We start from the raw sequence: 26,016 nt of genomic DNA, 5'->3' as shown, positions 1-26,016 counted from the left end.
AATTCAGCGAAACAATTCTTGGTAAAAAGAAGAAACAAAATGATTTTGCTCGAGATGTCTCTCTGTCTGCAGTGGTGAGGCTAGCTGATAGCAGAGAGAACACTTCATGCTCTCCATTATTTTTTCACGATCCATATATGCTGCATCAGTGGCCATGGTTGGTTGGTTGGTTGGTTTGGGGAAGGAGACCAGATAGCGAGGTCATCGGTCTCATCGGATTAGGGAAGGACGAGGAAGGAAGTCGGCCGTGCCCTTTGGAAGGAACCATCCCGGCATTTGCCTGGAGCGATTTAGGGAAATCACGGAAAACCTAAATCAGGATGGCCGGACGCGGGATTGAACCGTCGTCCTCCCGAATGCGAGTCCAGTGTCTTAACCACTGCGCCACCTCGCTCGGTTCAGTGGCCAAAATAATTGGTTTACGCAGATCATCTTAAGCTATGACGTCAGCACGCCAACCACCAACTTTTGGCAGTTGATGGTTGGAGTGCTGACATCACAGTTACAGATGATCTGCGAAAACCACTTATGTTGGCCACTGATGCGTATACATGGATCTTGAAAACCCCTTCAGCATTAACTAAGGCTTCGAGATCATAAGGATGGCTGTGGGCGTTACATTTTCTTACAATAGTGGACGGCCGTGGTCCCCCAAAGGATGGGCATATAAACACTGCAGTGGTACTGCAGGCACAGGTGTTTCAGATCACGCCGCTCGGCGCACGTTGTTGATCATAGTGCTACGCAGCAGGCGACCCATACGTGTTCCTATCTCGAATCAACGACGTCCTCAATTACCACGGGCACACAGACATCGGACCTTGAATAAGCGGCAACGTCTCGTCCGGTCGGATGAATCTAGTTACTTGTTGCAGCAGGTCGAAGGTCGTGTCCAAATGCGCCACCATCCAGGCGAACGGATGCTCGAAACACGCACCGCGCAACGGACGGAGGTCGGTGGGGGCGGCATTGTGCTACACTGGACACTCACTTGGGACCTCAGTGGGACTTACGGTAGTAATCGAAAGCACCGGGATAGCTCAGGACTACGTGACTATTATTTTGGGCCACCTACATCCTAAGCATGCTCGATGTCTTGCCCAACGGCGATGCCATCCTGTAGTAGGATAGCTCTGTCACAAGACCAGAATTGTACTACACTGGTTGGGTTGCCATGATCATCTCACGTTGATCTGTTGGCCACCAAATTCGGCTGATCTGAACCCGAAATAAAAGATTTCCGACGCTAGCGGGCATCATGTCACTGAGCCGTAATTTACGGGGTAGTACTTGACCAATCAGCACACACGCGGTGCGACATATCTGTGGAAAGCTACCAAGGGCCTGCAGAATCCATACCACGCACAATCGTTAGTTTATTCCGTTCCAAAGGAGGACTGCCACACCATTATGGACGTAGTCATGTTTTAATTTTAATTAACAACAGCCTCAGTTGCAATGTTTACCCGAATTTACCTAGGTTCAAATGGCTCGGAGCACTATTGGACTTAACTGCTGTGGTCATCAGTCCCCTAGAACTACTTAAACCTAACTAACCTAAGGACATCACACAAATCCATGCCCGAGGCACGATTCGAACCTGCGCCCGTAGCGGTCACGCGGTTCCGGACTGTAGCGCCTAGAACCGCTCGGCCACTTCGGCCAGCAATTTACCTAGATTTCAGTTGGGATAACCCAACCATGTTCAGAATAAAAGGAACTACGATTTGTCCATAATCGACAACGTCAAAAAGTAAAAACTATAATATAGTAATACATCGTCCCGTACTGCGGTCGCGAACTGGGACCGTGGCTGTTTCCCAGATAAGTTATTACAATATGACGATGTATTACTATATTATAGTTTTTACTTTTTGACGTTGTCGATTATGGACAAATCGTAGTTCCTTTTATTCTGAACAAAGTTGGGTTATCCCAACTGAAACCTAGGTAAATGTACGTAAACATTGCAACTGAGGCTGTTGTTAATTTAAAATTAATATTTATACAGTTGCTGACAGGGCCCCGAAATGTTGAAAGTATTAGTAGTCAAGCTTTAGCCTATCATTGTGGTTTTGTCACTGCATAGCGTCTAGATGAACACTGAGGTGTCAAACGTCATGGGATAGCGACATGCACACATACAGATGGCAGTAGTATCGGGTAGACAAGGTATAAAGTGGCGGTGCGCTGGCGGAGCTGTCATTTGCGCTTCATTTATTTATCGTATTGTGGCAAAAGCAAATGCTGAGGAACACATACAGTTTACAATTATACATTTAAAGATTTAGGCAGAGCTAATATATTCAAATTCTTAACGTTAATAATTAAATAATACTAAAAACAGTACATTTAAAGCACAAAATTAGGACTGTTAATTAAAAAGGTACATTTCATGAGAGTTCAACATCTAATGAATGAAGCCAATTGATGGAAGAGGAATCAACATTAATAAAAATCACTGAATACTCTTGGGTACTTTATCAGACAATATGCTGAACGGTTTGTCCTTGGGCCCCACAATCACAGGCTGACGATTCTGAAAGTCTCCACTTGTGCATCAGAGCATTGCACAAGACGTGACCGGTTCTTATCCTGATGCAGAGACGTGGTTCACGTGAAAAGGTTTCCGACTCATTTACGGACGCGCGGCGGGAATTAAATGGTTCAAATGGCTCTGAGCACTATGGGACTTAACATCTGAGGTCATGAGTCCCCTAGAACTTAGAACTACTTAAACCTAACTAAGGACTTCACACACATCCATGCCCGAGCCAGGATTCGAACCTGCGACCGTAGCAGTCGCGCGGTCCGGACTGAAGTGCCTCAACCGCGAGACCGACGGGAATTAACAGACTTTGAAAGAGCAATGGTGGTTGGAGCTGGATGCATTGGACATTCCGTTTCGGTAATCGTCAGGGACTTCAGTATTGAGAGATCCACAGAGTCAAGCCTGTGCCGAGAATAATAAATTTCAGGCATTACCTCTCACCACGGATAACGCAGTGGCCGACGGCTTTCAATTACTGACCGAGAACAGCGGTGTTTGCGTACAGTTGTCAGTGCTAACGGAGAAGCGATACTGCGCGATATAACCACAGAAATCAATATGGCCGGCCGCTGTGCTCGAGCGGTTCTCGGCGCTTCAGTCCAGAAGCACGCGGCTGCTACGGTCGCAGGCTCGAATCCTGCCTCGGGCATGGATGTGTGTGATGTCCTTAGGTTAGTTAGGTTTAAGTAGTTCTAAGTTCTAGGGGACTGATGACCTGAGATGTTAAGTCCCATAGCCATTTGAACCATTTTGAAATCAGTATGTGACGTTGGACGAACGTATTCGTTAGGACAGTGCCGCGAAATTTGGCGCTAATGGGCTGTGGCAGCAGACGACAAACGGGCCTGCCTTTGCTAGCAGCACGACGTCGCCTGCAGAGCCTCTGCTGGGCTCGTGGCCGTGTCGGTTGGACCCTCGTCCACTGGCAAACCGTGACCTGGTCAGATGAGACCCGATTTTAGCTGGCAAGAGCTGATGGTAGGGTTAGAGTGTGACGCAGACCCCAATGCACTATGTAAGCTGGAGGTGGCTCCATAATAATGCGGGATGTGTTTATGTGGAATGGACTGGGTCTTCTGGTGCAAAGGAACTGATCACTAATGTGAATGGTTATGTTCGGCTACCTGCAACCTTCCACGAACTTCATGTTTCCATCAGCGGTGTGATGTCGCTGGGTCACCATTGTTCGCGACTGGTTTTAAGAACATTCTGGACTATTCGAGCTAATTTCTGGGCAATTGGAGCGAATGATTTGGCCACTCAAATCACCCAACATCCCCATCGTACATTTATGGGACGTAAGCGAGACATTAGTTCGTGCACAAGAAATCCTGCACCGGCAACATTTTCACAATTATGGACGGCTATAGAGGCAGTGAAACGTCCCCTTTTTGAAGAATTTATACAAGACTGTGCTTAACCTGACATACAATATTTTTAGCGCAACGCAATCTGACTTTCAAAAATCCCTACAAAAAAAATGGCCCTGACTAACATTAACCTATGCGTTTCACAAATCGCTTAACTCACAAAAATCTTGGTTACTCGAACTACTGCAATACAGCAAGCGCCACTACTGCCAGCTAAATAAAAGATTCAAACTACGGAAGGCACAACTACTGATAGGGATAGTTAGCAAATGAAAGATATTAATAGAGAACAAACAATGTATTTACCTTAATATCATCAAAAGTCATAATATATATAGCAGTTCATGACAAATTACAAAACTCCGCAATCTCTCTCCCCACATCCACCACTGCTGGCGGCTCACCTCCAACTGCGCAACGCTACGCGCTGTTCACATCCAGCTGCCGCTGCCCAACACTACAATGGCAGACAACAATGCAAACTAGACACAGACTGCACACAACACAGCCAGTGATTTTTATACAGAGGTGGCGTTACCAATAAGAAAACCTAAACAGCCTACTTACAGCAGTAGGGTTCAATATTTCTGCAGGGGGACTTCCAACGACTCCTTGTGTCCATGCCACGTGGAGTTGCTCCACAACGCCTGGGAAAAGGACGTCCTACGTGATATTAGCAGGTACCCCATGACTTTTGTCATCTCAGTGTTTAATCAGAAATCTACTCTACAGCATGTTATAATAAGCACACGGTATGCAGTATTGGTCACCCTAAAAAACTATTACGCTGTTATCGTGTAACGCCCAGCGCCTCTATCCTTAGTAATAGCCTGAAACCACTCACTCACGAGTGGATTCCACAGAGCTACCAAACTGCCCGGATGCAAGACTTCTGCGTTTTGTCTCGTGTTCAAACTACTGCTGTAAGTTTCCTAAGCGATTAGGATCGGGTGACTTAGTACGCATACCCGGAAGTATGACATGATGCCACAGTGTTCGAGAAATTTGGAACACGTGTGCAGCCCTATGAGGACGGGCGCTGACGTCTTCGAAGACAGGACTGTCCACAGTATACCCAAAATGATCACGTAAAACGCAGAACAAAACTTGATCAGGCAGAACATTGCAACAAACATCCTGATTTACGTTGGTGATAAACTGATTGTGTGTTCCCAACGTGCTCTCAATTTTCGGTAATTCAAGTGCTCGGTGACAATGCCATACAAAACATTACGAGAAACATTAGGAAAGTCATCCCGCAAGGAGGAAATCGTAAAGAGTCTGTTTTTTTTCACATTATTGTCCATTTCCTGCACAAACTTTCACTAACGACCAAAGGACGCCCACTCCATTGTTCATCATGCACATTTATGTGGCCATATTTAAATGCTCTCACCCACTTACTATTCCATCACTCATAACGTTTTATCCGTAAACTGCACAGATCTCACGATGAATATCGATCGCTTTTAGGCCTTTAGCACTAAGAAATCTTATAACAGCCCGTACTTCACAGTCGGCGGGACTCACGATTATCGGAGGCATGTTAAAAACTCAGTACCAACGTAAACAAGGAAGAATCAGACTGCAATGGCGTCCGTGCGTAGATTAAGGTACATGCTTTCATGTAAAAATAAAACTATTGACATATCTTAGCACGTCTTTTTTTTAAATTTCAAAACGGTACTTACTTAAAAAACACGCCTCGTATATGGTAACTGTGTCTCCATTTGCTAACTCTTCCTGTCTCTCCTTTTCTTAAAGATTATACTTTAGGTTTACTGGTATGCCCAATGGCGTCTCCGTGATGTAAGCAACGTAATAGTATATCCTGATACAGTCTTGATGCTCAGCCAACTGCTGAACTTCTCAAGCTTTCCCAGCATGTTGGCTACAACATTAATATATCGCGGGTGCTTTGTGTTGCTTAAAAACATCATAGAGTAATACCCAAGCCTTCTTCGTAGTTACAGTAATTTTTGATTCACAGCTGGACACGAACATTCTTCCATGACAGGTCGAACAAACACGCCTTCTTCTCCTCATGTCGCACCTGACACGTAAGGGGATTTTTCGCATCTACACTTCAAAAATTCATCATAATTTGTAAAAGCTTACATGAACTGCTTCGTTAGGGACAACTCAATATGCAGAGATGATGATAGTGATTTTAGGGTTCCGTGTCTCAATCTGCAAAACTGAAACTGTTATAGGATTGCTTCGTTATTTGTCTGTCTGTCCGACTGTTAAGAACAGTTTGTCCCTGGAACGAATAGACGCATGAAGTTCAGTATTGTGAGACATATTACGGTCTATGGTCTCTTGGAGCTGTAAAAATTTCAAGTTTTTAAGTCAATTCAATCGAATGATACGGTCATTTATGTCACATATTTTGATACTCTAAAACTTATAGGGTGCTTCCCGTTGACACAGAATCACGAAATTCAGCGAGAAGCAAGGTTTCACAGTACACGAGAGGTAAGTAATCTGAAACTTATTAAATTGTCATTATATCACGTAAAAATATCTTTTGCCATTTGAAGGTAGATTGCATTAACCATCCCTCAAAAGCATAATAGGCGAACATTACTGCATGCAAACATAAAATGTTAGTTGAAGTCATGTTTTAGTAACTCAAAAATGTTTTGTCGAATTTTCTCTCCCCATAAATGTAACATGAGGTTACTTGCATGTTCGGACTGGTCAGATTTTGATATGGTCCCGGAATTTCCAGGACCAGTGTCTATATCAATAAGTGTCTATATCAGTAACAGGCAGAAATCGTCGATATTCTCGATTTCCGAGATGTGTGAACTGTCTGTAGACATAATTAAGTTCGCGCGGAACTCTCAGTGTGTGACTTCTGCTCGCAATTGGCCATTTTTTCTAATGCTCTCACTTTTATTTACATATCCCGCACCTAGCGAACAAAAGTGTAGTCAGCAAAGAGATACGATTTACTGTCATTATCAACAGTTGGGAAGTTGATCGAATGATTACACGCAGCTTTGCTTGAGTGCGGACATGAAATCCTGAATAAACCACTGGTTTCGTTTTATCAGCTATCACGGGTCCTTATGGAAATAGTCCACTCATAATTTACCATCAGCAACGATTGTTAACAAATAATTTTAACTTTTTTTTAGGGTCAACGAGGTTCTTAGCCAAAATGTTCTCCTCGCTACTCTTGAGAGATATTCTCGGTGGCTAGTTTATTCTAGACCAATTTTGATCCTTTGTCCTATCACATTGACACAAGAAAAAGGGTACTTTGCAATGCGACAGAAATGGTGTATGAAACACATATCATAAAATTACCTAAAATGCAATTCTTAAATATCGAGAGTTAATTGAAAAAAAAAAAAAAAAAAAAAAAAAAGTGATATCTTTTTTCTTGGAGTATTAGGACTGAACAGCAACGTTCATTAAAAACTGTTTAATCGTTGCCCTGTGTAATCAAAAACCTGCACGTCGTTTATAACAAAAAGTTTTGTTACACTGACTGTTCTCGTAGGTGGGTAACAAACTACTTTAAAAAATACATCACCACGCACCCAGTACTGTTTAAGGTAAGATAATCCACAGCCACGAAGCTCAGAAGCCTGTAAAATGGATAATTTAATGTCAATAGAAAATTATTTGCATTAGCAGTTTTATTTGGTGAGCAGACGTGTGGTCGTTGCTCGCTATTCAGAAGCTCGACCTCCGGCTAATAATATCGGTTCCCACCCTTGGCGTACATCTTCACGCCACTTAGACCGTAGACCTTGCACGACAACATTTTTAAAATAAAAAATGTACTCTGAGATATACGGTCTTTGATGGACTGAGAAATAGCTTTTGGAGAAAAATGAAAAAAATAAGAAGCCTTTTAACTGTCTCAGATAAAGAGAAATAGACTGAAAGGACATCACACTGAACTGGGATGCGTTTTTTCATACCCCACGCACCAGTTACAATTTTCTATTTTCTACTGTGTCTGTATTATCATCACATCCATGTCTTTTCACACTATCAACTGATTTAGATATTAACAACTGAAGGCAAAGTGATTTAGATGTGCCATTTTAAATGGCTTACTCTGAAACCGACGTATAACACACATTATATACATCGCACAATGCTGTGTTATTAGAAGTTTATAGGCCAGTCCGTATTACGTATTACATTACAGCGGTAGTGTTATTCAAATCAACTTTGATTCTATCACGAACCGTTGTGATCATAGATTATACGAAAAGAGAGCAACATAGCAGATTTCCATCAGCTTTTCTTACTCTCGCAAATCTAGATTTCGGCTGTAAATAGCTATCTTCAGTGCATTTTCGTTACAATTCAACAGACTCGCGGCAGTTCATATCACCACATGTTCTTGCAGGTGTACACGCAGACGGTCCTTGGGAACTCTTGACTTTTCATAACAGAGTCATATCCATAGACCTAAGTTTCATCTCCAATTACAATTTTTGGACATAAAGTTCCGACATGAATGAAAACTATCCTTCAGCTCTATGCAAACTGACACACGATTTTCCTTCTGTTCAGCACTCAAAAGATTGGGAACAAATTTTGCATTCTCATGTGTAAATTACCGGTTAAAATTCTACGCATAAACCTGTATGAGATGCTAAATTTTTCTGTAAGCTCTCCAACAGTTATTCGCCTGTTTGAAAGAACAATTTTGGCCATTTTTTGCGCGTTTTATTCTGTTTTAGAGGTCAATGGATGTCCCATACGTTGCACGTCTTCTACCGACTCATTGCAGCTTTTAAATCGTCCGTATCACTTGTAAGCAGTCTTCAGAGTTACACCATTGTCACCAGAGACCAATTTCAAAATTTCGAGAGTTTCTTTGGCACCTGTTTCTAACTAAAAACAGAAATAAACGTTCACGCGTTGGTCGAAATCCACGATGCGCCACAGACACCGTAAACACAACCTCACTCTAGCGTCTCTGGACGCTGACTGACAAATCAGAGCGTGTTCCGTCTTGACACTGCCTGTGTCATCGGATCAGCTTGTTAGGCAAATTATGAGGAATGGTTGCAGAGTCACCAGTTGCTGCTAGAAAGTATAATTCGTCATATTTCTTTTTGTCACACCTCGAATGTCACGGGTTCACATATTAAAATATTGTAGTTTTCTAAACTGAGACCAAACAAATTTGTCTATTACAATGCAATTCGTGTGGGTCGGTGGCTTAATGGTGAAACGCCAGACAATAAATTCAAAAACCTGGAGTTTGACCCCTGATCATTCCTACGGTTTTGATCTGTAACTTATCACTTCTTTGTTGGTGTGAAAAATGTCGAATTACACTTTGGTTCGCAACTGACGTTAAGACTGTAGCTAGCTCGGTAAGTCAGTTCGAAGGTCGAAGGAGGACAACGGCGTGTACCAACTCCAACAGAGCCGCGTCTTTTACAGCACTGTGGTGTTCAAAACTATCTTCGGAATCATGACTGCTTTACTGTAGTATTTTCGTCCCATAATCACGCCAGTTATACAGGGTTTGTTTCCGCTCTTATTAGGTACCTCTATTACCGAAGTTCATATTCTCATTGATTATTTATTCTCTGCCTCGTGATGACTGGGTGTTGTGTGATGTCCTTAGCTTAGTTAGGTTTAAGTAGTTCTAAGTTCTAGGGGACTGATGACCATAGATGTTCAGTCCCATAGTGCTCAGAGCCATTTGAACCATTTTTGATTATTTATTACTGCTAATGAACACGAAGACTCTAACATAACTCTGCCTCTTGTAGACTCGGCTGGCGTTAAATGTGCTTTATTTGGTTCGCCTAAATCTCGCTCACCTTTTAAGAGCATTAACGACCTTCCAGGTGACGTATATTCCTTACGACTCGTTAGTATGACAATAACAACGGTATAGGATTGTTTTCTCTCCCCCCTTTCCTGTTAACTTCTAACTATATGGCCTGATAATGAAAGTCTGTCGTCATGTTTTTTGACCCTTCTGTCACGTTCACTGATCTGAAGCTGTCTGCAACAAGTTGCAAAACTGGATGTTAAGGTTTTTGTTAATTGTTTTAAAGACGAAATGAAATTTTTTTATCTATATCTTCCAATATCCATATTGCAGCACTCCGTTCCTATCCTGTACCAAGCTTCGTAAAAATGTCTAATATTCCATACAAAATACTTCCTAATATATTGCAAAATTGGGTCACGAATCAGCTTTCGGCTTCTTAGGCCAGCTTTCGATGACACCATTAAGTTTTCCTACTGAAGGGTCTCTGTATGAGCCTCCTCTTAAGATTTTATTGAAGTTCACCACATCTCCATGTCTGTCAGTCCAGTTTACTGTGCAATTAGTATAAGGGCTATTCAGAAAGTACGGAACGATCGGTTGCGAAATGAAAATCATAGTGAAAACACGACGAAGCTTTGCACAGAGGTATTAGGCATGTCGATCGCGTCACGTCAGTCTTTTCAGCTCTGAGCACACAGCGAACATGTAAAGATGCCTACAACAACAGAGTCTCCAGCCAAGTATGGGTGGCTGCCGGCAGATTTCGCCTGAGGCCATGCAGTCCACATAACATACCTGTCGTACGGTTCCGTCTTCATGACAGTTCTCGGCCGCACACACTGCAGGGACAATGGGGAAGCTCCTGCAGCGTTTTTGATGGGAAGTCTTTGATCACCCATCATACAGCCCATACTTGGCTCCGATTTTCCATCTCTGCTCACAGGAACCGCTGACTATGACGACAACTTTCTGGCAGAGACTGTAAGCTGCAATCCAGGGTAGAAAGTTGTAGGAAAGAACAGGAAGCTACCCTCTGTGATAAGGATATTGGAAAGTTGGTACCACGTAACGACGGATTTCTAAGTTGGAGCGTCCACTATGTAAGACGTAGCTGGAAGGTGTAGCTAACTGTTGCAAATAAAACAGATTTAATTTTCACTGTGCTTTCCATTTCGCAGCCGATGTTTTCGTATAGCCCTCACAAATTTCCTCTTCCATAAAAAGAGTGAGCAGCTGAGTTCGTTCATAAAAGCCGCATTTTTTCGTATTTTATACTAAGCTTGTATGCTAACTGGATACTTCAGATGCGCTTGTGCACAGACGATTAAGTTTTGCTACTTCTCTGAGTCCCACAGTATGTTTACTAAGCCTCAGTTTCGTATTCTACTGTACCCATCCTTTCTTTTACCTCGTGGAAATAATAAAATGAGAGACTCTGTGTGTGTGTGTGTGTGTGTGTGTGTGTGTGTGTGTGTGTGTGTAGTAGTAGTAGTAGTAGTATGCTGCTACAACAGTATTGCCAACTAGTAGAAGCTTTGTTGGTAACAAAGAGGTTACTGTTTATTTTCGTCGAACCTATTGTGTAGGCTGGCTCTCTAGTCACTTCCATTGGCGGGATATACCCTGGTTTCGTCAGGGGAGCTCATCACTGACCGCTGGGAGCTTGGCAAGATCGGTTGCTTATAAGAGCTTCTCCTAGGTAGTTAAGTTATTCTGTGTAAGTTTTCGCTCTAACTAAAGCTCCTAACGCTTTTCTCTGTTAGATTTATTGTCAATTACTTTGTGTGACTCGTTTTATTTTTAATATCGCGAGTGTCGAATACTCTGAAATTTAAGTTATTTCGTAGGCTGCTGTTTGATCCTACTACTCACTTGGACACGTGGAGGTGTGATGAATGGGTAACGATTCAGTGCAGTCAGCTACTCACTTTTATAACAGTGGATGCGTGTGCAATTTAGTAATGCCACTGCAGGTTTGTCATTGAATTTTCAAGCCGTCTTATTCCGTACCTTCAATTGTCCGATTCTTACTTTGTTCATTACCACCACTTACTGGTGTTCATGTTTGAGAGCCTTCAGCTTACTCGTCTTGTTACCATTCTGATAAATTCGGTGCAGTGCTGATCCGTTTATTCTGAAATTCCTGTTTGTACAATACTTACTTCCGTTTCGTTACCCCCCACGGGCTCGTGCTCTGGTTTAAGACCTTTCCGTGCTGTAGCTCCCAAATCTTCCTCTTACACTGTATATTTATGTTAAATGTGTTTCTTAGATCATGTTTTGATCTCCGTTCGTGTAGCTCAGCGAAAACTTTACAAATTCATTCCGTGCGTTAAAATCGAGCGAGCAGCATCTCTTTGCTAGCCACGTGTAGTCACGGTGCAGGGTCTTTGTTCTTTTCGTTTCTCCACTGTGTAAACCTCGGTGTGCGTGTGTGGTTAACCCATCCTTTGATTATTCCCGTTCCATAAACGGAGAGTTTAGTAACGGGCTCAGAACCAAAGTTTACGATTACTCAAGTATGAGACTTAATACAAAGGGTGGTCCATTGATAGTGACCGGGCCAAATATATCACGAAATAAGCATCAAACGAAAAAACTACAAAGAACGAAACTCGTCTAGCTTGAAGTGGGAAACCAGATGGCGCAATGGTTGGCCCGGTAGATGGCACTGCCATAGGTCAAACGGATATCAACTGCGTTTTTATAAATAGGATCCCCCACTTTTTATTAAGTAGTCGTGCAGTACGTAAAGAAATATGAATGTTTTAGTTGGACCACATTTTTCGCTTTGTGATAGATGGCACTGTAATAGTCACAAACGTATAAGTACGTGGTATCACGTAACATTCCGCCAGTGCGGACGGTATTTGCTTCGTGATACATTACCCGTGTTAAAATGGACCGTTTACCAGTTGCGGAAAAGGTCGATATCGTGTTGACGTATGACTATTGTGACCAAAATGCCCAACAGGCGTGTGCTATGTATGCTGCTCGGTATCCTAGACATCATCATCCAAGTGCCCGGACCGTTCGCCGGATAGTTACGTTATTTAAGAAAACAGGAAGTGTTCAGCCACACTTGAAACGTCAACCACGACCTGCAACAAGTGATGATGCCCAAGTAGGTGTTTTCGCTGCTGTCGCGGCTAATCCGCACATCAGTAGCAGACAAATTGCTCGAGAATCGGGAATCTCAAAAACGTCGGTGTTGAGAATGCTGCATCAACATCGATTGCACCCGTACCGTATTTGTATGCACCAGGAATTGCATGACGACGTCTTTAAACGTCGTGTACAGTTCTGCCACTGGGCACAAGAGAAATTACGGGACGATGACAGATTTTTTGCTCGCGTTCTATTTAGCGACGAAGCGTGATTCACCAACAGCGGTAACGTAAACCGGCATAATATGCACTATTGCGCAACGGAAAATCCACGATGGCTGCGACAAGTGGAACATCAGCGACCTTGGCGGGTTAATGTATGGTGCGGCATTATGTGAGGAAGGATAATTGGCCCCCGTTTTACCGATGGCAATCTAAATGGTGCAATGTATGCTGATTTCCTACATAATGTTCTACCTATGTTACCACAAGATGTTTCACTGCATGACAGAATGGCGATGTACTTCCAACATGATGGATGTGCGGCACATAGCTCGCGTGCGGTTGAAGCGGTATTGAATAGCGTATTTCATGACAGGTGGATTGGTTGTCGAAGCACCATACCGTGGTCCCCACGTTCACCGGATCTGACGTCCCCGGATTTATTTCTGTGGGGAAAGTTCAAGGATATTTGCTATCGTGATCCACTGACAACGCCTGACAACATGCGTTAGCGCATTGTCAATGCATGTGCGAACATTACGGAAGGCGAACTACTCACTGTTGAGAGGAATGTCGTTACACGTATTGCCAAGTGCATTGAGGTTGACGGGACACATTTTGAGCATTTATTGCATTAATGTGGTATTTACAGGTAATCAGGCTGTAACAGCATGTGTTCTCAGAAATGATAAGTTCACAAAGGTACATGTATCACATTGGAGCAACCGACATAAAATGTTCAAACGTACCTACGGTTCCGTATTTTAATTTAAGAAACCTACCTGTTACCAACTGTTCGTCTAAAATTGTGAGCCATATGTTTGCGACTATTACAGCGCCATCTATCACTAAGCGGAAAAAGTGGTACAACTAAAACTTTCATATTTCTTCACGTAGTACACGAATATACAATATATAACAGGGGTTCCTATTTTAAAAAACGCAGTTGACCCATGGTAGCACCATCTGGTTTCCCCTTTCAAGCTAGACAAGTTTCGTTCTTTGTAGTTTTTTCGTTTGACGCTTATTTCTTGAGATATTTGACACGGTCACGATCAATGGACCACCCTGTGTATCTGGCACCAGCAATGTTGACATTTTGTTACGTTCACAAGTGTTTTAGTTAAATATCGAAGTCAGTAATTGTTCATTCTCAGCCAGAAATATGGTGAGGCTTCCCACAACTGAAATTCATCCCACACCTCGTCCACCTCTGATACAGGCCGCATCCTACAGCACTTCATTGCGCACGTAATGAATATAGGTCATTGTTTTTCATCAGTCATGAATTATTGAATTGGCTCAAGGTTAGACAGATTGAATCTTACATTCTTAAATGTTTGCCCTTAACCATAAAACCGTAGCCAAGACTATTCTCAGGCTGCAGCCGCAACCCTTAGAACCAGTACAGCAACCTTTTACTAAGAGGCCGAAAGCTGGTAATTTAACAGAACATTAAGATGTTTTTCCTATTTAATATTATCATGTTCTGCCAAGCACCGACGGAAAATTCAGTTAATGGTATAATATTCCGCCAATGGATGTAGATGTAAATGATGGGCACATGGCGGTAAGCCGGGATTCGAACATATAAACACATGCTGGGCAGAGTACCGAAATTCGAACTGCATTAAGTTAGGGAGGCAACTAACAGCGATAACGGACTGCGGTGAAACAATACAGCGAGAGAAGCAACGAGTCTCCAACTAATCGGAGACCACAAAACCGCCATTTGCAAGATAGCTGCCAGTGAGTGGCTACGAACTGCCAGCCACTTCGGTATTAAGTATTGTCCTACTTTTGTGCTAGGTAGTATAAATCTATTTGAAATTTAAAACTTCCGATTAGCCACCGTTTATAAATGGGCTTCTAGGCCTGTTAAAGCATATTCGACTGCGCAGTGTTGGGGTATGTGGTATACGCTATGATGGTCTTGATGATTTAAGACGTGATTCTGATGCACCAGTATGGTCCAAGATGGACAGGTCGATCACAACCTGTATCTCGGGCGCCAGGATCACCTGACTTCAGTCCTCTGATTTTTTTTTTTTTTTTTTTATTGTCTCAGGACATCTCAGCTGTATAGTGCACAACACTCACGTTGATGGAGTTGAAGTAGAGCAGCGAATTGTAGAGTCGTGTAAAGCTTAACGAGATGGTCCGGCGGCTCTGAAAGAATACGTGGCTCACCGCACAGCCGGGTGTAGTACTGCATCCAAATGTGACCACGGCAATTGGAATGCCTCCTTCAACATGTTCGAGTGTACAGTAAACTGTAATACGCAACCAGCTGAAGCAGTATTTTATTCCTCGTTAAGACAGGCCATTAGATGGGGTCGTAGTCGGAAAGTTCGCATCTCGGATACATTCACAGTAATTAGGACAATGCGGAGTGAGTACAAATAGTTATTTTTAAGTAACTACGCTAGATATAACTGTACGGTTTGTTGCAAATGATAGCGTAACTCGCAGAATTTTATCTTCTAGATATGCTCTGACAGCTCAGATACAAGGATTACAACCATAGCTAGTGTTTCAGCAAGACAGTCCGCTGCCGCACCGGAGGTTATTTGTTAGTCATTTCTTGGATGGAACCACTGAGAACACACAGATCGGTAGAGACGACCCAACACGTTCACCAAACGTAACTTCTCTTCATTTGTATTGTGGGACTACGTTAAGGATAAAACGTTCAGTTCACCGGTTTCTGATGTATTCGTGCCGTAGGAGTTTGCACGAGCTGCCGTAGACACGGTCGCCGGAGACTGGATGGTTGGTTTGTGGGATTAAAGGGACCAGGTCGCCGGAGACATGTTGACGAAGACGTGGAGAGAATTTGAGTATCGTCCAAACGTTTCACAGGCAACAAACCGAGCACGTGTGGAAGTGTATACATAAAAAAAACTTTATGAGTCAACCAACCATTTACAACAAGCCACACAGCTGTATCCAGCATAGTTCTTTAGAAATAATAACTCTAAATCACGTAAAGCTCTTAGGCGCACCCAGTATTTCATAACGAAGTCAGTCACGGGTCATAAAAACAGATTGCCGGATATCCCGCAAACGACGGACTCTTGTTTACTGCTTCTATCATCCTGTCATCCGTGTCAGTTTTCGCTGTTGCTTATGACATACCGTAATTACGGTGGAACCGTCGTTGTAATTTTAATTATACGTACACACAATGACACAAATTATTCGTCGTTTCGCCTATCAGTATCACTTTATGAGAACTGTCGTTTTAGATATGTTCGACCGTAGTTGACAGCTGAAAAATCGGTCGCACTTGTACCGTTCGACGGCGTCACTTTGTTCGCACGGGAGTTTTATTGTCGCCGCTTTCAGAGGAGACGTTTCTGCAGGTGAGCGCGCATCCTCAGTCAGTGTTAGTGGCAGGGGCGGCCCGCTGACCTTGACCTCCCGGGACCACTCCTGGAAATACTCCATCCCCATGGCTGGCTGCGGTGACGGAGAGGTGGCTCCTATCCCACTGGCGAGTGTTCCGGTGCCCAGCGACGGCGAGGAACTGAGGCGTCGCGCCGGCGTCGCGACGCGGGGCGTCCAGCGCCCCTCCCCCCCTCCAGAGGGGGGGCTAGGGGGGCTCGCCCCCGCGATATGCGCCCCGCTCGCGGATTCTTCGGCGCTATGAGCGCCTGGCAGCGGCACAGAGGAGCACCTCGGCAGCCGGCCCATTTATTCTGGTGTGCAAAGCGACTGTCCGCCACTTTGTCTCCGTCCGTGGCCGAGTACCGCCACATCTGGCCCACACCGCTGTCCCCTGCACACAGCGCCAGCCGGCACCTGACATGCCGTGACGCGGCGAGCTGACCAGAACTACACTACTGGCCATTAAAATTGCTACATCAAGAATAAATGCAGATGATAAACGGATATTCATTGGACAAATATATTACACTAGAACTAGACATGTCATGTCACGCAATTTGGGTGTACAGATCCTGAGAAATCAGTACCCAGAACAACCACCTCCGGCCGTAATAACGGCCTTGATACGCCTGGCCATTGAGTCAAACAGAGCTTGGGTGGCGTGTACAGGTACAGCTGCCCATGCAGCTTCAATACGATACCACAGTTTATCAAGAGTAGTGACTGCCGTATTGTGACGATCCAGTTGCTCGGACACCATTGACCAGACGGTTTCAGTTGGTGAGAGATCTGAAGAATGTGCTGGCCAGGGCAGCAGTCGAACATTTTCTGTATCCAGAAAGGCCCGTACAGGACCTGCGACATGCGGTCGTGTATTATCATGCTGAAATGTAGGATTTCGCAGGGATCGAATGAAGGGTAGATCCACGGGTCGTAACACATCTGAAATGTAACGTCCACTGTTCAAAGTGTCGTCAATGCGAACAAGAGGTGACCGAGACGTGTAACCAATGGCACCCCATACCATCACGCCGGGTGATACGCCAGTATGGCGATGACGAATACAGGCTTCCGATGTACGTTCACCGCGATGTCGCCAAACACGGATGAGACCATCACGATGCTGTAAGCAGAACCTGGATTCATCCGAAAAAAGGACGTTCTGCCATTCGTGCACCCAGGTTCGTCGCTGAGTACACCATTGCAGGCGCTCCTGTCTGTGATGCAGCGTCAAGGGTAACCGCAGCCACGGTCTCCGAGCTGATAGTCCGTGCTGCTGCAAACGTCGTCTAGCTGTTCGTGCAGATGGTTGTTGTCTTGCAAACGTCCCCATCTGTTGACTCAGGGATCGAGACATCCGTTACAGCCATGTGGATAAGATGCCTGTCATCTCGACTGATAGTGATACGAGGCCGTTCGGATCCAGCACGGCGTTCCGTATTACCCTCCTGAACCCACCGATTCCATATTCTGCTAACAGTCAATGGATCTCGACCAACGCGAGCTGCAATGTCGCGATACGATAAACCGCAATCGCGATAGGCTACAATCCGACCTTTATCAAAGTCGAAAACGAGATGGTACGCATTTCTGCTCCTTACACGAGGCATCACAACAGCGTTTCACCAGGCAACGCCGGTCAACTGCTGTTTGTGTATGAGAAATCGGTTGGAAACTTTCCTCAACGTTGTAGGTGCCAACCTTGTGTGAATGCTCTGAAAAGCTAATCATTTGCATATCACAGGATCTTCATCCTGTCGGTTAAATTTCGCGTCTGTACCACGTCATCTCCGTGGTGTAGCAATTTTAAGGGCCAGTAGTGTACAACAATCGTCGCTTCGCGCCAGGCGTCAGCTGGACGAAAGACGACATCACCTTCCAACGGAACTCTGTTCACACTAGAAGTAGTGTAAAGTCAGTACTCAATGGTGATAGTGATGTTATAGATTGCAGAATAATGTACACACTTTTTGAAGAATAATTGGAAGAATCATTGGTGCTACCTGTCCTTGAAAGAAGCATTGGTGCTACCTGTACACTGACCGCAGGGACATCAGATCTATTCTCCTACCGCAATTGTTTCAATTGCCACAAATAATTAAGAAATCAATGAATGAACGGGGAAAGCTGTAGACATGTGAAAGACAGCAGTTTTCAAACAATCCAACTACATTCTAGGACAAAAAAGAAGGCGGTGCGCCATGAACGAATTAGGCGAATGGTAGGTGTGACGTACATGTACAGACAAACAAATGATCACCATTTCCGAAAACTTGTGTGATTTATTCAAGAAAACGGGATTCAGAAACTTAACAAATCACTACATCTACATCCATACTCCGCAAGCTACGTGACGGTGTGTGGCGGAGGGTACCTTGAGTACCTCTATCCGTTCTCCCTTCTATTCCAGTCTCGTATTGTTCGTGGAAAGAAAGATTGTCGGTATGCCTCTGTGTGGGCTCTACCCTCTCTTATTTTATCCTCATGGCCTCTTCGCGGTGAAGGTATGTTCTCGAAACTTCAACAAAAGCCCTTACAGAGCTACTGAGGGTCTCTACTGCAGAGTCTTCCACTGGAGTTTATCTACCATCTCCGCAACGCTTTCGCGATTACTAAATGATTCTGTAACGTAGCGCGCTGCTATCCGTAGGATTTTCTCTATCTATTCTATCAACCCTATCTGGTACGGATCCCACATCGGTGAGCAGTATTCAAGCAGTGGGCGAACAAGTGTACAGTGACCTACTTCCTTTGTTTTCGGATTGCATTTCCTTAGGATTCTTCCAACGAATCTCAGTCTGTCATCTGCTTTACCGACGATTAATTGTATATGGTCATGCCATTTTAAATCACTCCTAATGCCTACTCCCAGATAATTTATGGAATTAACTGCCTCCAATTGCTGACCTGCTATATTGTAGCTAAATGATAAATGATCTTTCTTTCTATATGTTCGCAGCACATTACGCTTGTCTACATTGAGATTCAACTGCCATTCCCTGCACCATGCGTCAATTCGTTGCAGATCCTACTGCATTTCAGTACAATTTTCCGTTGTTAAAACCTCTCGATATACCACAGCATCATCCGCAAAAAGCCTCAGGGAACTTCCGATGTCATCCACAAGGTCATTTATGTATATTGTGAATAGCAACGGTCCTACGACACTCCCCTGCGGCTCACCTGAAATCACTCTTACTTCGGAAGACTTCTCTCCATTGAAAATGACATGCTGCGTTCTGTTATATAGAAACTCTTCAATCGAATCACACAATTGGCCTGATAGCCCGTATGCTCTTAGTTTGTTCATCAAACGACTGTGGGGAACTGTATCCAACGCCTTGCGGAAGTCGAGAAACACGGCACCTACCTGGGAACCCGTGTCTATGGCCCTCTGAGTCTCGTGGACGAATAGCGCGAGTTTTCGTTCACCTGTGGCTCTTACGTAAGCAGTTATTCGGCTTGGCACTGATTAACAAACATGATGCATGTCCTCCTGAGTGATACCGTGCCGCATTATGTCCAACTGGAGCGTTAGATCTTCGACATCCGGAGCTGGTTGGACGGCCCTGCCCACAATGCTCCAAACGTTCTCAGTTCGGTAGAGATCCGGTGACCTTGCTGGTTCAAATGTTTCAAATGTCTCTGAGCTCTATGGGACTTAACATCTGAGGTCATCAGTCCCCTAGAACTTAGAACTACTTAAACCTAACAAACCTAAGGACATCACACACACCCATGCCCGAGGCAGGGTTCGAACCTGCGACCGTAGCGGTCGCGCGGTTCCAGACTGAAGCGCCTACAACCGCTCGGCCACTCCGGCCGGCTGACCTTGCTGGCCACGGTAGGGTTTTCCGAGCACGGAGACAAGCAGTAGAAACCCTCACCGTGTGCGAGCGGGCGTTATCGTACTGAAATATAAGCCCATGGTTTGCCATGGGTGGCAACGAAACGGGGCACACATTAGACGACGGTGCCGTATCCGGAGGCGCGTTAAGAGTACTTCCCCTGCTGCAGCTGGCACGAGGAGCAGCGCCACGGCCGTGTCGTTTATGTCACAGCTGGGTGTTCCGCAACTCTGACCATCCCTCCTGCCACAGACACATAATCCTGTGCCGCAACGGCGAGGTAACTGCAGGTACACGGGCAGCACATTCGGAAATTGCATTTTCAAACCAATTTTTCTGAGGTGCTGCTTCATTACCCCTGAATGCCCACGTGGCCTGGTACTCCGCACAGTAATACCTCCTTCCCCTACCTCTGTAACTGGAAAACGTGTCGCGTATCATCTGACTGTAAGTTCTTTCCTGCTGGATACACGTGAGGCAAAGCCTGAAGGGCACTTAGGGAGTCGTTGCAGGTGAAGAATTTTGTAGCAGCTACAGCAGCTTCCAGATCGTATATAATTCAGCGTCATACGCTGCTAAGGTATGAAGTGAGCCAAACTTTAGAGTTTGTACTCTTATCGGACCGCTGCATCATATATGTTATATAAGGACATTGTATCTAATGTTATGAGACCAAAATACTGCTGTGTTTGATTATGTTTTTTATTGCAATTGGCCTATTCCGGCGTCATTGCCATCTTCAGGTTATCTGGGAGTAGTATATAGTTTAGTACAATATTTAAAATTTTGAAGTAGATAATCTGACGAATTATTGAATTGTGGTTTGCTACCAACATCACGTGGTCATGGTATCCATACGATATTGATGTTTCAGTTGCTGCCACACTATTGTATGAGTTTGGTCCTTGTAGTTGTCGAATTACGAAAGTTTATTTCATAATAACGTTCCGTGACAGTTGAGGCAGCATGAACAGTTCTATAAAAACAATATTAAATTACATAATAATGTAGAACCACATAGACACGAATCACACAAACAATATAATCTAGAACAATAATATGATTTGCAGAATACTTTAGAGGCAAACAGCCTAGAACCATATATCATCGCTGACTCGACAGTCAATATAGCTGTAACGAAACGTCGTTATGAAATAAAGTTTCATAATTCGAAAACTTCACAAATAAGTGCTCCAACAACATCGAAGGGGCAAACTTAAAAATAGTGTGACAGCAACTGAGACAAGGATGTCGTATGGATATCAAGACCACCAGATATACGTAGCGAACCATAATTCTACAATGTGTTAAATTATTTGCTTAAAAATTTGAAATATTGTACCAAATTATGTAACTTTCATAGATAACCTGAAGATGCCAGTAACACAGAGATTGGTCTATTGTAATAAGAAACATAATTAAACATAGCAGTCTTGATCTCATAACGTAATACAGGATCTTGAGACCATATTCTGTACATAATGCAAAGCAGCTGGTGGAATTCCGCTAATGAAATCCATTAGCGTAACTAAAACGCAGTCGCAGTGCATGCAGTATGATTAGTTTTGGATACTGGTAAGTCTAAAATAATCCTAGGTATCCTTACTAACAAGCGCGGTGAATTACTCCAACCTCGACGAAGCACATAACTATGGTCTGCATTAAAGGGCACTAGGTGCACCACTACGATTTCACCGTGCCCTGTTCCATGTGCGAATGGAAGGCGGGAGGAATGATATACTCAGTACCAAAGTCCGTCACCCAGCGTGCTATACGGCCGTACGATGGTTCCAATGGCTCTAAGCACTATGCGACTTCACATCTGAGGTCATCAGTCCCCTAGACTTAGAACAACTTAAATCTAACTAAGGACATCACACACATCCAGGCCCGAGGCAGGATCCGAACGTACCACCGTAGCAGCGCGGTTCTGGGCTGAAGCGCTTAGAACCGCTCGGCCACAACGACCGGCCCCATACGATGGGAATTAACAGACTTTGACTCGGAATTGTAGTTCGATCTAGACAGAATATACATTTTGGAAATCGTTGCGGAATTCAATAATCCAACATCCACAGTGTCGAGAGTGGGAAGAGAGTACCAGATTTCAGCCATTAACTCTCACCACGGACACCGCACTGGCCGGCGCCGTTAAGCGTGAGAGCGGTGGCGTCTTGATAAAAGACCAGCAACATTGAGTGAAATTTCTGCAGAAGTCAATGTGAAACGAACCACAAACGCATCCGTTGGGACAATGAGGCAAAATTTGGCGTTAATGGGCTACGGCAGCAGACGACCGGCGCGAGTGCCTCTGCTAACAGCACGACGTTACCAGCAGCGCCTCTCCTCAGATCCTGACTCCATCGCTTGGACCCTGGACGACTGGAAAACTACGGTCTGGTCAGACGAGTTCAGATTTCAGTTGTTTAGAGCTGATGGTAGGCTTATAGTGTGGCACAGGCCCCACTAAGCCTTGGACCCAAGTTATCAACCAGGCACCGTGTAAACTTCTGGCGGCTCCATAATGTTGTGGGTTAAGTTTACATGGAATGGTGGTCCAACTACGACGGGAGTCTGAAAAGTCTGTGCAAAAATAAAAACTACTTACGTCTTTGGGGTAAACCTTTTTTATTTTTCGACATAGTCTCCTTTTAGACTTATACACTTCGTCCAACGCTGTTCTGATTTGTTGATCCCTTCCGAATAATAGGAATTATCCAAGTCTACAAAACAGCTGTTAGTGCAATCACCACCTCGTTTGAATAAAATCTTTGTCCCAGCAGCCATTTCTTCAAATTGGGGAACAAATAGTAGTCCGAGGGAGCCAAGTCTCGACAATTGGGCGGATGTGAAACGAGTTGAAATACTATTGCCATTAATTTTTGCGACCACAGCTACTGAGGTGTGTGCTGGTGCATTGTCGTGGTGGAAAAGGACTGTTTTGCGGTCCAATCGCCGGCGCTTTTCTTGCAGCACGGTTTTTAAACGGTCCAATAACGATGAACAGTATGTGCCTGTAATGGTTTTACCCTTTTCCAGATAGTCGACGAAGATTATCCCTTGCGAATCCCAAAAGACAGTCGCCATAACCTTTCCGGTCGAAGGAATGGCCTTCGCCCTTTTTGGTACAGATTCTCTCTTGGTAACCCATTGCTTACATTGTTCTTTGGTCTCAGGAGTATAGTAATGTATCCATCTTTCATCCACAGTGACCAAACGACGCTTAAAGTCCTGTGGATTCTTCCTGAAGACCTGGAAACCATCCTTACAACACTTCGCACGATTCCGTTTTTGGTGAAGTGTGAGCAATGGTTCAAATGGCTCTGAGCACTATGGGACTCAACTGCTGTGGTCACAAGTCCCCTAGAACTTAGAACTACTTAAACCTAACTAACCTAAGGACATCACACACATTCATGCCCGAGGCAGGATTCGAACCTGCGACCGTAGCGGTCGTGCGGTTCCAGAGTGAAGCGCCTTTAACCGCGCGGCTACTCCGGCCGGCCGAAGTGTGAGCAATCGGGGAACCCTTCTTGCGGATAGCTTTCTCACGTCCAAATGTTTATGCAAAATATCATGTACCGGTTCATTCGAGATGCCCACAGCACTAGCAATCTCACGCACCTTAACTCTTATGTCATCCACCACGATATCATGGATTTTATCAATGATTTCTGGAGTCGTAACCTCCACAGGGCGTCCAGAACGTTCAGCATCACTTGCACCCATATGTCCACTCCGAAAATTTTGAAACCACCTATAAAATGTTCTAATCGAAGGTGCAGAGTCACTGTAATGTTTATCAAGCTTCTCTTTAGTCTCCTGAGACGTTCTGCCTTTCATAAAGTAATGTTTGGCATTTGTCTGAAAGAATTTCGTGTGGTGATCAAACACAAAGAAATAGACCAATATGGCTTCCAAAGAAGCTACTAACTAAACATGACCTTGATACGCGCCTGTGGTGCCAACTCTCGGACTTTGCACGAACTTTTCAAACGCCCCTCGTATTTTGCTCATTGACTAAAAATGGGCTTGTTCGGCTACTTGGAGAGCATTTGTAGAAAAGACCGATGGAATTTTTATGAATGGCAGTGCAGCATGTGACCAGGCCACAGTTGTTCGGGACTGGTTTGAAGAACATTCTGGACAATCCAGGCTAATGATTTGGCTGCCCAAATCGCCCGACTTTAATACCATCAAACATTCATGGGACATAATCGAGACGTTGGTTCGTGCACAAAATACTCCAACGCAAGACTTTCGCATTTATGGACAGCTATACAGGCTAGGGGGCGAAATGAGTTCCGACACGATAGCCGGCCTCTGTGGCCGAGCGGTTCTAGGCGCTTCAGTCCGGAACCGCGCGACTGCTACGGTCGCAGGTTCGCATCCTGCCTCGGGCGTGGATGTGTGTGATGTCCTTAGGTTAGTTAGGTTTAAGTAGTTCTAAGTCTAGGGGACTGATGACCGCAGATGGTAAGTCCCATAGTGCTCACAAGGGAACCTCCCCATCGCACCCCCCTGAGATGTAGTTATAAATTGGCACAGGGATAGACCTTGAAAAACTGAACACAGATCAATCGAGAAAACAGGAAGAAGTTGTGTGGAACTATGAAAAAAATAAGCAAAATATGGAAACTGAGTATTCCATGGGCAAGGTAGGCAACATCAAGGAGAGTGTCAGCTTACGAGCGCCGTGGTCCCGTGGTTAGCGCGAGCAGCTGCGGAACGAGAGGTCCTTGGTTCAAATCTTCACTAGAGTGAAAAGTTCAATTCTTTTATTTTCAGACAATTATCAAAGTTCAGGAACTCACACATAATCACCTTCGCTCTCCAAGATTCCAGGACATTTTCAGACTTGCTTGGACATATGCAGGATTTGACGGTCTACGCATGGAAACATTTGAAAACGTAAAAAACATGTTTTGACAGAGCACAGGGAAAACTGTGCGATTGTGAAACTGTTTCATTCATTTGTTGCAGTTTATGTGACAAACTCTTATGTTTTCATCACTTTTCTGGGAGTGATTATCACATCCACAAGAAAACCTAAATCGGGCAAGGTAGAAGAATCTTTTTACCCATTCGCCAAGTGTGCAAGTTAGGTGGGTCGACAACATATTCGTGTCATGTGACGCACATGCCGTCGCCAGTGTCGTAAAGAATATATCAGAGGTGTTTTCCTGTGGAGGAATCGGTTGACCTATGACCTTGCGATCAAATGTTTTCGGTTCCTATTGGAGAGGCACGTCCTTTCGTCGACTAATCGCACGGTTTTGCGGTGCGGTCGCAAAACACAGACACTAAACTTATCACAGTGAACAGAGACGTCAATGAATGAACGGACAGATCGTAACTCTGCGAAAATAAAGAAATTAAAATTTTCACTTGAGGGAGGACTCGAACCATGGACATCTCGTTGCGCAGCTGCTCACTTTAACCACGGGACCACTGCGCTCATATGCTAAAGTTGTCCTTGATGTTGCATATGTTGCACATGGACTACTCAATTTGTATATTTTGCTTATTTTTTCATAGTTCCACACAACTTCTTCCTGTTTTCTCGATTGATCTGTGTTCAGTTTTTCAAGGCCTATCCACTGTGTCAATCTATAACTAAATTCGAGGGGGGTGCGATGGGGAGGTTCCCTTGTCAGAGCCGTTTGAACCGACACGATAATAGCATGTCTCCCACGACTTTTGTCACCACAGAGTGTATTTCCAAGTGTAGGAATTGTAATTGCTTCCCGCTTGGTGC

At 44.4% G+C, this 26,016-nt stretch overlaps 1 protein-coding gene across 4 annotated transcripts in view; it reads right to left on the bottom strand.

Moving 5' to 3' along the window:
- The window catches only part of LOC124552562 (tropomodulin), a 394,271-nt gene extending 377,698 nt beyond the window's left edge, over nt 1-16,573 (bottom strand). For all 4 annotated transcript variants that reach the window (XR_006967931.1, XR_006967930.1, XM_047126885.1 and 1 more), the window contains exon 1: nt 16,435-16,573. Coding sequence is in view for 2 of the 4 variants with exons in the window: in XM_047126885.1 (XP_046982841.1) it covers nt 16,435-16,476 (42 nt within the window). In the remaining 2 variants the exon portion in view is untranslated. The remainder of the gene's footprint in view (nt 1-16,434) is intronic.
- Nucleotides 16,574-26,016: the final 9,443 nt, after the last annotated feature.

Source organism: Schistocerca americana, chromosome 10 (assembly GCF_021461395.2).
Source record: "Schistocerca americana isolate TAMUIC-IGC-003095 chromosome 10, iqSchAmer2.1, whole genome shotgun sequence".
NCBI lineage: Eukaryota > Metazoa > Arthropoda > Insecta > Orthoptera > Acrididae > Schistocerca > Schistocerca americana.
The sequence above is the reverse complement of the archived record's forward strand: the minus strand, read 5'-3'. Positions and strand labels throughout refer to the sequence as shown.